General features: G+C 34.6%; 1 protein-coding gene across 12 annotated transcripts in view; it reads right to left on the reverse strand.

The window, feature by feature from the left end:
• EHBP1 (EH domain binding protein 1) overlaps positions 1 to 18003 on the reverse strand; it is a 366839-nt gene that overhangs the window by 216849 nt on the left and 131987 nt on the right. For all 12 annotated transcript variants that reach the window (XM_027623542.1, XM_027623541.1, XM_027623544.1 and 9 more), the window contains one exon: positions 1442 to 1623. In XM_027623542.1, coding sequence (XP_027479343.1) covers positions 1442 to 1623 — 182 coding nt within the window. The remainder of the gene's footprint in view (positions 1 to 1441; positions 1624 to 18003) is intronic.

Consider the following 18003-nt stretch of genomic DNA (forward strand, 5'->3'; position numbering starts at 1 on the left):
CTTACAAATTGCTCACCTACCAATGGGGGATAATTTCAAGATACATTATTCTTGAAATGTTCACTTGCTTAATTTTACTTCTTTAATTTCCTCATATTTTGGATTTTAGCCTTGAACATTTCTCTCTGTCAAAGTTAGGAAGCAAGGAGTGTGGAGGTAGAGAGGGAGTTTAGGGTGTTTTGAGAGAATTTTCCATTGGAATTGAGACATTTAGTTCAACTGAATTCCTCTCACCCAGACTCTCCCGTGGATGGTGCTGATTCACTTACAGATACTGCCCAGTGGAAAGGAGTCCACAAAGGATCTTCTCTGATTTTGTTTTCTCTCTTCTTCCTGTGTTTCCTTTCCTTTCATTTTGGCTTTAACTTCAGGGTAAGGTCTTTATTTTTAATTTCTCAGTATTCAAGACTAAAATTTAAGGTCCTGAGATGAAAGACGGATTGCTCCCATTCTGTACTGTCTCTCTGTTACTACACTCACTCAAAAGCCAACTTTCCAGAGATGAGGCTTACCATTATCTATCAAGTCATTTGCTGTCCTGTAGATGAGTGCCAAATATCTCATTTTGACTGACGCACACAAGCCAGTCTAATCAGTTAAGTGAACATGGTCAATTACAGTAAACACATTCCACTGGCTCAAATACATTTACATCTATGATTTAGATTGGATTGAAATGTTCACAGCTAGCTTCTTCCTCTCACCTTTTAAGTCGAGGCTTAGAATTTCCATTTCTTGCCTTCCTGATCTTCTCCAAGCAGGCACTAACCCTTTCATTATACCCACAACATGCACTCATGCTTGACTTGACTGTATGCAACAACCATAGAGCATATTACTTTTTTTCCTGCTCCAGGTGTGTTTACCCTTAGAATTTTACCCTTAGGAGACCAAAACTGGTGCAGGAACTACCTTTGTGCAATGCCTATTCAATGCTTAAGAAGTGATTTTTGAAATGAATAATTATAGCAAATTGTACTTTGCTCTACAGTTTTTAGAAGGCTGGGCCAAAGAACATGAATTGGGGAAAGTTCCTTTAGTTCTTTTATTCCTCTTATCCTAAAATTTTCATTTTGAGTTACTCTTATATCTCAGCTTCATCAAACAGCTCTACAAATTAACTGTCTGTACTTCAGAGTACAATTACTTACACTGAAGACAATGAAATATAAAACAAACATGTATGATACCCTATAACATACAATTTAAAATTTGCATCTTGCTATAGACACTTTTATATTACTGTTCATTCTCTAGAGTCAAGAGACTATAAATAACAAGGAGTTCATTTAATTCACCCTCTGAAGCAAAGAATGGCAAGAATGACTGGTATGCAGTAGGATATTCTCCACTGTTGCCAGTCTACTGAGTCAAAAGCTGTTGACATACAGTTTTAAAATACACTCAGAAGCAGCTTGTCTTCTTGACAAAAGAAACTTACGTGGCTTTCCCTTCCCGAAGGAAAATGCAAGATAATGAAAACTGGAGAGTGGCAGATACAACTTTTTTAGACAATGGCTTGAATTTTAACTTGACATCAGTCTGAGTTGGCATAGGGCTTGCATACTGTTTCATGTTGATGCTGCTAGTAGCAAGAGCTTTCCTTCGACCAGAAGGGGATTCCTGGAAGATAAAAAATAATTTGGAATTTTGGAGTTATTTATTTTACAGCCAAGTATTTTAAAATAGCATCTTAATAATATGATTAAATAACAGTTGAAATTTCCTTCCCTAATGAATTCCTGTAATACAATATTGAAATAAAATTGTGATGAAGTTATAATATAACTTTTATATCTTTAAATTAAGACAGATAAAAACTGGAGAGAGCTGGCCCAGGCAGAAATAAAGATAAACTAAAACAACCCTAAATATCTCAGGAAAGAAAAAGCAAGGAATGCAAACTAGGACAGAAAGTGTCCAGAGTTCCTCTAAAAAGAGGATCTAGCACAGAGATAGGCATCAAAAGTACTCAACAACTGTTTTCCTTCCTTTCGTTCTATTTGATGTAACCTAATGATATTTCTCCTTTTTGAGTGCTTCCAATTTTTTATGGAATTCCCAGCCTCTATGGCATTCTAACCTCATTTTTACCTACAGGATCTAAGTTCTATTTATCCTCTAATTTGAGCCTTATTTCTTCCCAGAGGCTTTTCTGATCACTCCACTCTACAGTTCTCTTTCCTTCCCCTCAGGTCACATTCATCAAGGAAGAAACCGCTGGTTTCTCTGAGGCTATGTCTGTGGCAGACACTGCCAACTGACTCCAGCAGGTCTCAAAATCCTCCACACAGCTATTACCAATTCATCAGAAATGAATACAAAATGAAACCTATTAGCTATCAAGGGTACTTAACATTCTAATACTAAGCTATCTCGTTTCAAAATTATTCTTTACAGAATAATAGCCTAGGAGAACAACGAAAACAAAACAGCAAAATAATGCTTAGGCATTAACTATGTATAAGACACATTGTTGATTCAGGAGAGATATGATGATGATTAAGACATAATCCCTGACTATGTGTTCTAATGGCAAGGGGACATTTTAGATGAAGATAATTTGTAAATAATGTAAATGAGAGGTCATATGCCATCACTGATGTAAACCAGAAGTCATATACCAGCATTCCTTAGGGTCTACTGGTCTGGGAGTTCAGATCTAAAATAAGGCCTAATTTTCAAGCTGTGTGACCTTGAGTAAGTAAACTTGAGCCTCACTAACCTTCCGTATAAAATAAGGAGACTAATCAGAAGTCCATTTAAGCTCTACAATGGATTTCTATAAAATTATTCAATTTTCCAACCAAGGCAGGAAAAACTACCATTAACCTTTAAATTATTATTTAATAAATCTTTACTTTATTTGTCTTATGATTGACAAACCTGCCTAAAATAAAGATCACTAATTTAATCAAAACATAAACCAGCCTTTTAGAAAAAATTGACATTTCTGCCAGCAGGACAAGTAAAAATGTAATGTAGCATCCCTAAAGAATACCTTGTTTTAAAATGTGGTCTTATCTGTCAGATTATGCACAGCAATATTATACAGAACTATTAGTGCATGTAGATACCTTATGAATGAATTTCAAAAATGCACCAAGCACTTGAGAAGGATTTAAGCCCTCTCAGAAGAAATACTTAAGAATATGCAAATACCCTCAACTGAATCAACAGTCACAGATGTGACTATCCCAAACAATACAAGTGTTCTTTCCCTGGTCGCTACTGTCAATCAAAGAATAAGATTAAGGTCCAAGGTTCTGACAATGTGCAAAATGAAAAAGTATGATCAGGTAGTATCAATTTATTACACTGATATGAACAACAATCTCTTATTGTACCTTTAGAATAGCTAACAACTTAAAATATAGGATTTAAAATCTCTGTTTTGGAAGCATGACATACAAACAACCACATATTTTCAGATTTTGTTAAACAAATTGGTTTCACAAAGTATGACACTGATCCTTTAGTAATAATTATTTAATTTTATAAGCAAATAAACTATAAAAATTAAGATAACTTGGAAATGAGCATCATTTTGAAAGCCCAATTTAAGGATAATTCCTACAAAATCTAGAGTTTTGATGATTAACATTCAAATTCATTTTTTATTTTTATTTTTTAAAGATTTTATTTATTCATTTGAGAGAGAGACAGACAGACAAACAGAGAGAGCATGAGCAGGGGAGAAAGGCAGAGGGAGAAGCAGACTCCCTGCTGAGCTAGGAGCCCAACGTGGGGCTCCCACGACCTGAGCTGAAAGCAGACCTTAAGCATCTGAGCCACCCAGGCCCCCCTTCAAATTCATTTTTTAGATAAAAACTGTATAGACAAACAATGAATCATGGAACACGACATCAAAAACTAATGATGTACTGTATGGTGACTAACATAACATAATTAAAAAAAACTGTGTAGAAAAGGTTTTTCGCTGAACTCAAGTTTTAAGTTTTTGGTAAATCAGCGTCTCTGAAACAACAGAAAATAATGCCTACTGAATTCTAAACTTAATTAGCTGTACCACTTAATTAAGTATTTACTTGCTCAGCAACAATGAAAATAGCCCTTTGTAAGGTCTAGACAGGTGAACAGAACAGAGCTCTTTTGAGTCTACAATATCCACTCCTATTACTAACACAGGATCTCGCTAGAGTCTGTGCTGGGAAAAGTCTGAATGGTATTTCTAGTAAGTCTTCACCAAGCTCACATATTGTTTTCCTCTTTAAAATTAGCTGTATCATAGAAAAGATAGTTAAAAAGAACAGTAATGAGAAAAATATAAGGATCTTTCACAGCTCTAACCCCAGCTCCATGAATCTTCACTTTTTATAACCGAGTTTAAATCTTTACCCAACCAAAATTGATATCATTGCTACCAACAGTTCTATAAAGAGGAATGAAGTAAGTGATTGCAGTTTCGAGATGAACATGTCTTTTGCATCCTATTATCCTTCCAGAAAGGAGTAGGGGCCAGCCAGGCAGAAAGAGCTTAGAGAGAATTACTCTTAGTGCTGCCAGAGTCCTAATGTTATTTCATGTCATATGCAAGGTAGACAAGAGGACAGAAATAAGAAAAAAAATAGTAAAGGAACTCTGAGAGAAAGAAAGTTAGATGACAAAAGTCAAAAAGAAGTGAGCGTTCACATATATGTAAGACTAAGTTTCTGTCTCTGGGCCTATGTTTATACATGTTTGTATGTGAATCTGACAGTATTTGAGGAATTACTTCAAAACTCCTAAAGGTGAAGTTCTTAAATTTTAGTGTTTACTAAAAAACAAAAAACTAGGAGAGCTTTAGACAATCTAGATAACTGGATCCCACCCCCAGAGATCTTAAATTAGTAAAACCAGAGATGGGCTCAGGAATCTGCTGCATTTCTAAAAATAATAAGTACCTCCCTTCTCTACTCCCATCCCACCCCACCCACACCCACACCACTACTACCAGGTGATTCTAATCCAGTTAATAAAAAATCACACTTTCAGAAATACCTCCCCTAAGGAAGTTCTTACATAATATAATCATTTTACTTAAGAAATCTCACTCTCATTTTTCCAAAGTACTCTTCTGTAATAAAAAAGATTTAGCTGGGGCATCTGGGTGGCTCAGTCATTTAAGCTTCTGTCTGCTTTTGGCTTAGGTCATGATCCTAGGACCCTGGGTTCGAGCCCAGTGTTCCCTCTCTGCCCCTCCCCCAAGTGGTGCGTGTGCACACGCTCGCTCTCTCTCAAATAAATAAATAAATAAAATCTTAAAAAAAAAAACCTAGCCTATATATTTCCATTTCTTTGAAATCCAGCCTATTCTAGTTGTAATCAGGCAAACCAGCATTTGAACATCACACCAGCATTTATTCACTAGTTAATCTTTCGCCTATTTCTTCACGTATCTGAGCCTCGTTTTCATAATGTCATCTTGGCAAATATTTTTAAAGTTTGGACAATACCAAGTGTTGATAAAAAAGAGGGACAATGCAAACTCTCTTACACTGCAGGAGGGAGCTTCAACAGATACAGCCACTTTTTTTTTTTTTTAAGATTTTATTTATTTATTTGACAGAGAAAGACACAGCGAGAGGGGGAACACAAGCAGGGGGAGTGGGAGAGGGAGAAGCAGCCTTCCCGCAGAGCAGGGAGCCTGATGAGGGGCTTGAATCCAGGACCCCGGGATCGTGACCTGAGCCGAAGGCAGCCGCTTAACGACTCAGCCACCCAGGCGCCCTGATACAGCCACTTTTGAAAGTAAGTTGACATTACTTTGTAAAGTGGAACACATGCATTATCTAACAACTCAGTAATAACTTCCATCCTAGAAATATGTCCTAGAGAAATTCTTGCAATGATATACTGAAATATCTTGTAGGGTTTTTAGCAAATACTAGGTCTTTAATAAATAGTATTATTGTTAATATTTGACCATTTAACCTGGTTTATTACATTAATATTATAAATAGTACATCCAGGATCACCAATCTTGAAATTATAAATAAAATAAGCATAACTCAGTGAGGATGTTTAGGGTTTTTTTTAAAGATTTTATTTATTTGTTTGACAGAGAGAGAGAGAGTACAAGCAGTGGGGGAGTGGCAGGCAGAAGGAGAGGGTGAAGCAGGCTCCCGCTGAACAAGGAGCCCGACGTGGGACTCAATCCCAGGACCCCGGGATCATGACCAGAGCCAAAGTCAGTCACCCAACCGACTGAGCCACCCTGGTGCCCCCAGGATGTTTACTTTAAAGTAATGCAATTATGTTACTAAAATGCATGCCTGGGACCCCTACATTCTTACCAGACCTAAAAAAATTCTCCACTTTAATGTGCCCTCATTGCTATTCAGGTGATAACAATACAAGCAATAAGTGAATAAATGTTTTCACTGTATAGCATAAAAGAGAAAAGAATTATAATCACTTTATTAGTAAAGAATGAACCGATTATAAAATAAATAAATACATTTTTGTGAGATTCAGGGCTTCTTTATAAATATTTTTAAACATTACAGATTTTACCAAAAAAGCATGTAGCCAATGTTGCCACTTCCCCATTCCTCAACCAAAACTAACTACATGATATAAAACATAATGGTAGCAAGCAATTTAGTTAAATGGGGTTTTCTTTTTTTTTTTCATATTATAAGAAGTTAAGAGAATATCTCTTGTTCAAATTATTCAAGTTAGGGTCCTCTTACAGAAGAGCTCATAGTAAGACGTTTCATTTATTACAGATCCCAAAATAAATACAACTAATATAATGCCTCTCTGATTAAAATATTTGACTGACAGGGTACCTGGGTGGCTCAGTTGGTTAAGCATCTGCCTTCGGTTAAGCATCTGCCTTTGGCTCACGTCATGATCTCAGGGTCCTGGGATCTAGCCCTGCATCAAGCTCCCTGCTCAACAGGGAGTCTGATTCTCCCTCTGCCTGCCGCTCCCCCTGCTTGTGCTCTCTCTCTGTCAAATAAATAAAAATCTTTAAAAAAAATTTTTTTTGACTGACTTCCTCTACCTATTAAAATGTCACATAAAATAAACCACAAGCTAGAAATTGAACTCTATCTTCCAAATATGAGGACCAGGGGGGTGGGGGCGCACTACTTAGATTTTATGATTTTTCAGAGTTTTATTACACAAAATGTTCTAAAAAGATTGTGTCATGCACTAATACTTTAATTATTAAATCTTTTATAACACTGAAAATTAAACTTAACATTATCACTTGATTTTTTAAAATTGTGAAATACATTATACATATTAAAGTAAAAAACATTTAAATATTATTTAATGACCAATAAAATGAACATTCTATACCACCATCTAGCTAAAGAAACAGAACACTACCAGTACCTTAAAATCCTCATGTCCCCTCCTGAATTGCCTCCTTCCCCTTCCCTCCTCCAGAAGTGACTAGCATCTGAATTTTGGATTACTCCTTCTCTCTTTTCCAAAAAAGAATACTACTTATGTATCATCCCTAAAGAACATGTTGCTGATGAATGAATAAACAAGATGTGGCATATCTGTACAACAGAGTATTAGCCTTAAAGGGAATGAAATTCTGACAGGCAGACAGAATGAAATTCATGGGTGAAACTTCAGGACATCATGCTAAATGAAATAAGCCAGACAAAAAAGGTCAGATATTATATGATTCCACTTATAAGAACAGGCAAATTTATAAAGACAGAAAGTAGAACAGAGATTACCAGGTGTGGGGGAAGGGAACACAGAGAGTTATTGTTTAATAGGTACAGAATTTCTATTTTGGATGATGAAAACCTTCTTAAAACAGATAGTGTGAAGGTTACAACATTATGAGTGTACTTAATGTCACCGAACTGTACACTTAAAAGTGGTTAAAATGGTAAATTTTGTTATATTTTTATCACAATAAAAAGTCAAAAAAGAATATATTGTCTAGTTTTACCTGTTTCTTAACTTTGCACAATGAAATAACATTAACAGTTTTGTGACTTGTTTCTTATGTTCAACATCGAGTTCTTGATATTCATCTATACTTATAGGTACAGCTGCAATTCATTAAATTTCACTGCTCCTAGTATTCCATTATATGAAAATGCTACAATCTACCTATCTATTTTAACTGCCAATAGACACAGTTGTTTGCAGGTTTATCTATTTGGAATTATTAACAAAGCTAGTATTAATATTCTTATATCTATATCTTGTACACATATATAATAATTTACCTAGGACATATTTCTAGAATGGGAATTGTTAGTCATAGGATATGTATATGTTCAATTTAACCAGAAAATGTTAAATTGTAATCCGAAGTAGCTATATTAATTTACACTCCCTAAGTGTTTCCCTTGTTCCACATTTACCAACACTTAGTATTTTCTTTTTCATTTTACCAATCTGAGATTATTAAATATTACTCATTACATCTTAATTGCACTTCCATGATTATTAATGGCATTGATTATCTTTTCATAGTTTATTAGCCATGTGTTTCCTCTTTTGTGAAATCTTTTGTAGTTTTTCCTACTGCTGGTTATTTATTTATCTTTTCTTTTTTTCATGAAACTAAAAAACTTGCATTTATTCTGATATTATGTTCTTCTGGTTTTGGGGGTCTTTTAAAATTCTGGTGTAGTTAACATACAGTGTTATATTAGTTTCAGGTATACAATATAGTGATTCAACAGTTTCATATATTACTCAGTGCTCATCAAGATTAAGTGTACTCTTAATTCCCTTCATTTATTTCACCTATCCCCCTGCCCGCCTCACCTATGATAACCATCTGTTTGTTCTTTATAGTTAAGAGTCTGTTTGGGGGCACCTGGGTGGCTCAGTAGGTTAAGTGTCTGCCTTGGGCTCAGGTCATGATCCCAGGGTCCTGGGATTGAGCCTCTCGAGGGCTACCTGCTGAGCAGGGAGCCTGCTTCTCCTTCTTCCCCTGCCCCCATGCTCTCTCTCTCAGACAAATAAAATCTTTTTTTAAAAAAAAGTCTGTCCTCTGTTCATTTGTTTTGTTTTTGAAATTCCTCATAAGTGAAGTCATATGGTATTTGTCTTTCTCAGACTGGCTTATTTTGCTTAGTATTATACCCTCTAGATCCATCCACGTTGTTGTAAATGGCAAGACTTCACTCTTTCTTATGGCTGATTAATATTCCATTCCAAATATATATATAACACCTCTTCTTTATCCATTCATCTATTGATGGACACCTGGGCTGCTTCCATTAACTTGTCTATTGTAAATAATGCTGCAATAAACATAGGGGTGCATATATCCCTTTGAATTAGTGTTTTTGTATTCTTTGGGTAAATACCAGTAGTGCTAATTACTAGATCATAGGGTGGTTCTATTTTTTATTTTTTGAGGAACCTCCACAGAGTCTTCCACAGTGACTGCACCAGTTTGCACTCCTACCAACTGTGCAAGAGTGTTCCCCATTCTACACAACCGCACCAACACTTGTGTCTTGTGTTTTTGATTTTAGCCATTCTGACAGTGTGAGGTGATAATCTCACTGGGGTTTTGATTTGCATTTCCCTGATGATGAGTGATATTGAGAGTCTTTTTATGTGTCTGTTGGCCATCTGGATGTCTTCTTTGAAGAAATGTCTGTTCATGTCTTCTGCCCATTTAAAAAAATTTTCTTTTTCTTCTGCCCATTTTTTTTATTTTACTATGTTATGTTAATCACCATACATTACATCATTAGTTTTTGATGTAGTGTTCCATGATTTATTGTTTGCATATAACACCCGGTACTCCATTCAATACATGCCCTCTTTAATACCCATCACCGGGCTAAACCATCCCCCCACCCCTTCCCCTCTAGAATCCTCAATTTGTTTCCCAGAGTCCATAGTCTCTCATGGGTCTTCTCCCCCTCTGATTTCCTCCCCTTCATTTTGCCCTTCCTGCTATCTTTTTTTTTTTTTTTAACAATACAATGTATCATTTGTTTCAGAGGTAAAGGTCTGTGATTCAACAGTCTTGCACAATTCACAGCGCTTACCATAGCACATACCCTCCCCAATGTCTATCACCCAGCCGCCCCATCCCTCCCACCACCCTCTTCTGCCCATTTTTAATTGGATTATTTTTGTGTATGTGTATTGAGTTGTTATAAGTTCCTTATAAACTTTGGATATTAACCCTTTATCAGATATGTCATTTGCAAATATCTTCTCCCAGTCAGTAGGCTGTCTTTCAGTTTTGCTGGTTGTTCCCTTTGCTATGCAAAGCTTTTTATTTTTATGTAGTCCTAACTGTTTTTGCTTTTGTTTCGCTTGCCTCAGGAAACATATCTAGAAAGATGTTGCTACAACCAGTGTCAGAGAAATTACTGCCTGTGCTCTCCTCTAGAATTTTTATGGTTTCAGGTCTCACACTTAGGTCCTTAATCCATTTTGAGTTTGTGCTAGTTATCTTTTGATTACTGACAAATTATATATGCATTCTGGTACTAAATCCATTGTTATTTATATGTGTTACAAACATCTTCCAATTTTTGGCTTGTATTTTCTATGAAATCTTTTGAATGAGCCCAATTTCTTAATTTTAATGTGAAGTCAACCTTTTACTTTATGGTTTGTGCTTTTACATTTTGTTTCAGAAAATCTTCCTAATCTTGAGGTCATAAGACTACTCTCCCACATTGCTTTTAAACTAAAAACTTGCAAACCTCTGCTTTACATATTTAAGAGTCATTGCCACCTACAGTGAATTTTTGTGTAATTTTTCAGATAGGGACCCAATTTCATTCTTTAAAAAAATTATGGGTAATTAACTGTCATAGCACTATTTATTAAATACTCCACATATATCCCTCCTCTCCTCTATCTGCAATGCCCACTCTACCAAAACTCTGGTTTGCAGATACAGGTCTGTTTCTGTGCTCTCTAATTCTGTACCACCAGCCAATTGTTCCAACCTCACAACAAGGCAATATTGCCTCAACTATCATGTTTTATCTTAGATTTAATTCTTCTCCTTATTTTCTTATTCAGGAGTATCTTTGGTTATTTGTGACCTGTTGCTTTTCCAAATAGTTTCAAAGTTCTGTGAAATGTCCAGTTGAGATTTTAATTGGAATCACATTAAATCTACAAATCAATTTGGTTGTATTGACATCTTTACAATATTAGATTCCATACTCTAAAACAGGACATTTCCCTCTATATGCCTACTTAAATCATTAATGTCTCTCAACATTTTATCATTTTCTTCACATAAGTCATATATATATAGCTAGATTTATTCCTAGGTATTTCAGTGTTTCTCTTAATCTAACTTGTTTTTTAAAATTATATTTTTGAATTAAGTTTCTAGCAACTGAATTTGTAAACAGATTTTTAAAATTTTTTTTAAAAAGATTACATTTATTTGCCAGAGAGAGAGAGAGAGAGAATATGCACACATACAAGCAGGGGGAGCGGCAGGCAGAGGGAGAAGCAGGCTCACAGCTGAACAAGGAGCCCAAGGCAGGACTCGATCCCAAGACTCTGGGATCATGACCTGAACTGAAGGCAGATGCTTAACTGACGGAGCCACCCAGGTGCCCCTGTAAACACATTTTTTTAATACAAAAAACCTAATACCCTTGTATTAATTTTAATAATATTTATTTATTCTGGGGGTTCTGTATAATCATGTCATCTACAAAACTAGCTATTCATTTCATTTTTCCAATTTTTAACTTTTCTTTCCTCTTTTTTAACCTTCAGGATGATTCTCACTTGGTATTGTAAAGAGGACCATTCCTGTACTATTCTTGACCTTAAAAGGGAATGCTTCTGATTTTTCATCCTGAAGTATGTTTACTGTAGTGTTTTTTTTCATTCTTTTAAATATATTACTCTTTATAAAATTAAGGAAGTTCCTTTCTCTTATTACTTTGAAGTTCTAATTTTATTTCTAATTTTATTTCTACAAATAGATGTTAAATTTTATCATTTAAAAATATTTTGGGATAATTTTAGATTTTTTTTAAACCCTTACTCTATTAAAGTGGTAATTTAAAAGTTAAAGCAACTCTACATTCCTAGAAAAAAACCAAAGTAATCTGACCCTATTTTCTTTTGGGAAAGTTTTCTAATTACAGATATAATTTCTTTAATGACTACAGAAGTATTTAGGTGTTTAGTGTCTCCCAAAGTCAGTTTAGATAAATATTTTCCCCCTTGGAATTTGTATTTCATCCAAGATTTCAAATTTAATGACATAAAACTTTTTAAAATATCTTTTTATTATCTTAATTGCTGCAAAATCTATAGTTTTCTCTATTTCTTCACTCCCAGTACAATTTGTGTCTTCTCTCTTTTGTTTCTAGATAATTCCTGCTATAAACTGTCCATTTCCTTGGGCTTTCCAAATCAATAACTTTTGGCTTTGCTAATCCTTTCTAGTGAATGTTTTCTATTTCAATAGTTTCTGCTCATCTTTACTATTTCCTTCCTCCTACTTTCCTCAGGTATAATTTAATTCCTGAATTCTGAGCATTTCTTTTTTTCTGATCTAAGCATTTAAGATTATATATTTCTCTAAGTACTACTTTAACCATATCTTACATTTTATTATGAATTATTTTGTTATTCTATAGTTAAATATTTTCTAATTTTTCATTACAGGTTCTTCGACTCATGTTTATAAACTTTTCTCAAGGGGTTTTTCTACTTATCTTTACGTAACTGATTACTATTTAATTGATTTGGGGTCACAGAGTATGACCTATTTAATGTCAATCCTTCAGAATGTACTGAAGAAAGCTTTATGGCTTAATTCATGATCAATTTTCATACGTGTTCCATAGGTTCTTAAAAAGTATTTAGTTGGTATCCATACACTGCTGTCCACTTTTATGACAGGATTTTTCTGCAAAATCACCTATAGCACCAAATCATTAAATTTATTATGTGATAAGGACAAGCAGAACAGTAGAAATTTCAAATGTGAGGTCATGGAACATTTTCTAAAGGACACAAATCAAAGAATAAATAAGTGAAAGAATTGAGAAGTTGCTTACAGATTTTTTCACAGGCTCCTTTTTCCTCCTTTTGACATAATCTTTTATTTTAGGACTGTCTCTTGTAAATAGCATATAGCCAGAAAATTTTTTAATCCAGTCTGCTGATCTCTGTCATTCACTGGAGAGTTTAGGTCAACAGTTCCCAAATGTTTTTACCTCAAGGCCCTTTTAAATGCCTTGAGAACTACAAAGAGCCTTTGTTTATGTGGGTTATATATATCAATATTTGCTTTATTAAAAATTAAATATAAGAAATTTAGAAAATATTTTATTCAAACATAAAATTCATATGTTAAACATATTTCTACAAAGAATAAATATATGTTTTTAAAGACTTTATTATTTAGAGCAGTTTTAGGTATACAACAAAATCAAGAGAGGTCCAGAGATTTCCCATACAAACTAAGCACCCACACATAAAGAGCCTATCCCATTCTTTAACATGATTCACCAGTATGGTAACATTGTTTACCAAGGATGAACCTACAGTGACATATCATAATCACCCAAAATCCATAGCTTACCTTAGGGTTCACTTGTGGTGGTGTATATTCTATGTGTTTGAACAAATGTATAATGACATATATCCATCATTATAATACCAAACAGAATGTTTCACTGCCCTAAACATCCCCTATGCTCCACCTAGTCATCTTCCCTACTCCCCACCCTGGCAACAACAAAAATGTCATCTATTATCTCCATAACTTTGCATTTTCCAGGACATCATATAGTTAGAATCATACAATTATGTGAACTTTTCAGGTTGGCCTCTTTCATTTAGTAATAAGCATTAAGGTTTCCCCATGTCTTTTCATGGTTTGATAGGCCACTTCTTTATACTGATTAATATTCCGTTGTCTGAATGTACCACAGTTTACCATTCATCTCCTGAAGGACTCCTTAGTTGCTTCCAAGTTTTGGAAATTATGAATAAAGCTGCTATAAAACATCCATGAGCAGGTTTTTGTGTGGACAAAGGTACACATTTTGTTTGGGTAAATACGAAGTAGTATGACTGCTGGATTGTATGAAAACAGTATGTTTAGTTTTGTAAGAAAACACCAAACTGTCTTCCAAAGTAACTGTACCATTTTGCGTTCCCACCGCAGTGTATGAAAGTTCCTGTTGCTCCACACCCTCACCAGTATTGGATGTTGACAGTGTTCCAGATTTTCACCATTCAACAGGTGTGAAGCAGTATCTCATTGTTGTTTTAATTTGCTTTTCCCTGATGACATGATGTGGAGCATCTTTTCATATGTCTATTTGCCATCTCTACATCTTCTCTGGCAAGGTGTTTCTTAAAGTTTCTGTCCCATTTTTTTAATTGGCTTGTTTGCTCTTGTATTGTCCTTCATATACTGCAGATAGCATTCCTTTACTAGATATGTCTTTTGTAAGTATTTTCTCCCTGTCTGTTGCTTCTTTTCTTCTCGACATTGTCTTTCACAAAGCAAGTTTTTAATTTTAATGAAATTATCCATTATTTATTTCATGGATCATATGTTTCATTTTGTATCTAAAACACCATACCCAGGGGCGCGCTAGTGGCTAATCATTAAGCGTCTGCCTTCGGCTCAGGTCGTGACCCCAGGGTCCTGGGATCAAGCCTCGCATCAGGCTCCCTGCTCCACGGAAAGCCTGCTTCTCCCTCTCCCACTCCCCCTGCTTGTGTTCCCTTTCTGTCTCTCTCTCTGTCAAATAAATTAATAAAATCTTAAAAAAATAAAATAAAAATAAAACACCATACCCAACGTCATCTAGGTTTTCTCCTGTGTTATCTTCCAGTAGTTTTACAGTTTTGCATTTTACATTTAGGTCACTGACCCATTTTGAGTTAATTTTTGTGAAGGGTGTAAAATGTCAGTCTACATGCATTTTTTTTTTTTTTGCATACAGTTGTCCAGTTGTTCCAGAATCATATGTTGAAAAGACTATCTTTGCTTCATTGTATTGTCTTTGCTCCTTTGTCAAAGATTTATGGAAGTCCATATCTAGGCTCTCTATTCTGTTTCAGTGATGTCTCTTCTTTCATCAGTATTACACAGTATTGATTACTGTAGCTTTATAGTAAGTCTTGAATTCAGGTAGTGTCAGTCCTCCAAATTTGTTCTTCTCCTTCAATATTGTGTTGGCTATTCTGAGTTTTGCGTTTCCATACAAACTTTAGAATCAGGTTGTTGATATCCACATAATACCTTGTTGGTATTTTCATTGGGACTGCATTTAATCCACAGATCAAGTTGGAAAGAACGGACATCTTGACAATAGTCTTCCTATCCATGAACATGGAATCTCTCCATTTACTTAGTTCTTTGATTTTGCTCATCAGAATTTTGTAGTATTCTTCATATACATCTTGTACATATTTTGTTAAATCTATACCTAAGTATTTTGTTTTTGGGGGGTGCTAATGTAAATGAAATTGTGTTTTTAATTTCAAATACCACTTGTTCACTGTTTATATATATATATCTACATATATATATATCTATAGGAAAGCAACTGACTTTTATATATAAACCTTGTATCCTATCGCCTTGCTATAATCACTTATTAGTTCCAGGAGGATTTTTGTTAATTCTTTTGCTTTCTACACAGATGATCATGTATTCTGTGAACAAAAACAGTTTCATATCTTACATTCCAATCTGTATACTTTTTATTTCCTTTTCTTGTCTTATTTCATCAGCAAGGACTTCCAGTACACTATAGAGAAGTAGTGAAAGAGGCATCCTTGACTTGTAGTGGGAAAGCTTTAGTGCGAAAGCTTTGAGTTTCTCAACATAAAGTATGATGTTAGCTGTTGGGATTTTGTGATGTTCTTTATTAAGATGAAGAAGTTCTCCACTATTCCCAGTTGTCTGAGATTTTTTATCATTAATGGATGTTGAATTTTGTCAAATGCTTTTTCTTCATCTATTGATATAGTCAGGTGATTTTTCTGTTTTAGTGGTGGATTACATTAATTAATTTTCAAATACTGAACCAGACTTGCATGTCTGAGATAAATCCATTTAGTTGTGGTATATAATTATATTTTTTTGGATTCAATTTGCTAATAATTTGTTGAGAATTTTTACATCTATCTCATTAAGAGGTATTGGTGTGTAGTTTTCTTTTCATATAATGTCTTTGTTTGATTTTGGTATAGAGTAATGTTGGCTTCACAGAATGAGTTGAGAAGTATTTCCTCCGCTTCTAACCTCCAAACGAGATTGTAGAGAAGTGATATACTTCCTTAAATGTTTGGTAGAATTCATTAGTGAACGCATCCAAACCTGTTGCTTTCTGTATACTCTCTATGCAAAACAATTTTTTAAAGATTTATTTATTTATTAGAGAGAGAGAGCATACACACACAAGAGTGGGGGGAGAAGCAGAGGGAGATGGAGAGAGGGAATCTCAAGCAGACTCCCTGCTGAGCACAGAGCCCAACCCCAAGATCATGATCTGAGCCAAAATCAGGAGTCGGAGGCTCAACCAACTGAGCCACCCGGGCCCCCAAAACAATTTAATAAGACTGTTACTCTTTATATTCTTACAAATCTCTTTAATGTGGTTATATCTCTCTAAAATATCACTAATGATCAATTTGATAGCTAGATTCTCATATCTACTTTCATATTCAATCTGTGTGAGATGTTATTTTAGTTGAAGTTTATGAAGAAAATCCAGCCTCATACCGATATACAGTTGGAAAAGACAGGAGTATTTTAATGATGTTTTCAGATAATTTGGGGTTCCCTTTGATATTATATCAAAACTCCACAAGTGGTACTTTCTTAAAGGTTAACAGTAATGCAGAATTTGAAATCATATCAATAAACTTTTCAAACTCTGTTAAATTAAGATCCAATCCTCTATCATGCATGTTGAATGGGTTCTTTACTCATGCATGATTTTGTAATCTCATACACTTTGGTCTTTGGAAAATACTAATTCTCTGAATTTTGCAGGTATTTTAAATGTTGATACAGCCCATTATATAAAACCAAAGTAACCATATTTGCTTATATCACTACCTATTCCATCAGAAAAATCTTTAGACATTGGGAAACTATAAGCTTAACATGGAGAAAACAAGCTTTTCAAAATTCTAATTTTCATTTGAAAGCCTGAATTTTATCATTGGGAACAAATAATTTTAGTCACCTACCTTTAATTTTAAGCAGGCTCACTTTGTTAGTTTCAAGAAAATGTTTGTCAAATTAATACCCAAGTGTGCATAACCAGCTAGTCATTTTTTCAAGAAAAAAGTGTTCCAGGGTAAAAGGGTGATTGGTTTACAACTCAAATAATCACACAAGTGCTTTTTCTTAAATAAGTTTTCCCTTTGCAATGCAGTCTGAGTGCTTCCTGTATACTTTCCATTTTGTCAGACAGAATATTAAAAAGACTCGATACTCAAGGGTCAAAATTTAATGAAATTAGTAATTTTATCACAACATCAAAAACATACATAAATGAAACCCAATAAAGACTAGTTCCTAGTTATAAATTTTCAAGGTTGGCATCACTTCTACCTATTAATACTAAGAACAGAGGAGGCAATCTTCTTCATTGTTTTCTTCTGTGCAATAAATTCATTACCCTGATGGTATAGCTCTGGGATGTCAGCTTTGTGCATGGGAGCATGGGGGCATGGGAGGTGCTAGACTTTTCCTGCATCTCCACGCAGTGGTTAAAGCAGTAAATCATGGCTTCAGTAGAAACTTTCAGTGGGAAAGCTATGATGAATGATTCTAGATTTCCTGCCTTCAACTTTTTTTTTAACTTCTTTGGGTTCTTTCTGTGTTATTTTAGGAATGCATTTATAAAGCTCATTTGGTCATATTTTATCCAAGTTTTTAACTGTTTTCCAGTAGGGGAGTTACTCATGCTAGCTAATTGGTCACACTGCCAGAAGCAAATTCTTCATTTGAATTTTACAAGAACAGAATTCAACGTTTCTTTTTTTAAGGTTTTATTTATTTGAGAGAGA

This window comes from Zalophus californianus, chromosome 8, assembly GCF_009762305.2.
Source record: "Zalophus californianus isolate mZalCal1 chromosome 8, mZalCal1.pri.v2, whole genome shotgun sequence".
Classification (NCBI taxonomy): Eukaryota; Metazoa; Chordata; class Mammalia; order Carnivora; family Otariidae; genus Zalophus; species Zalophus californianus.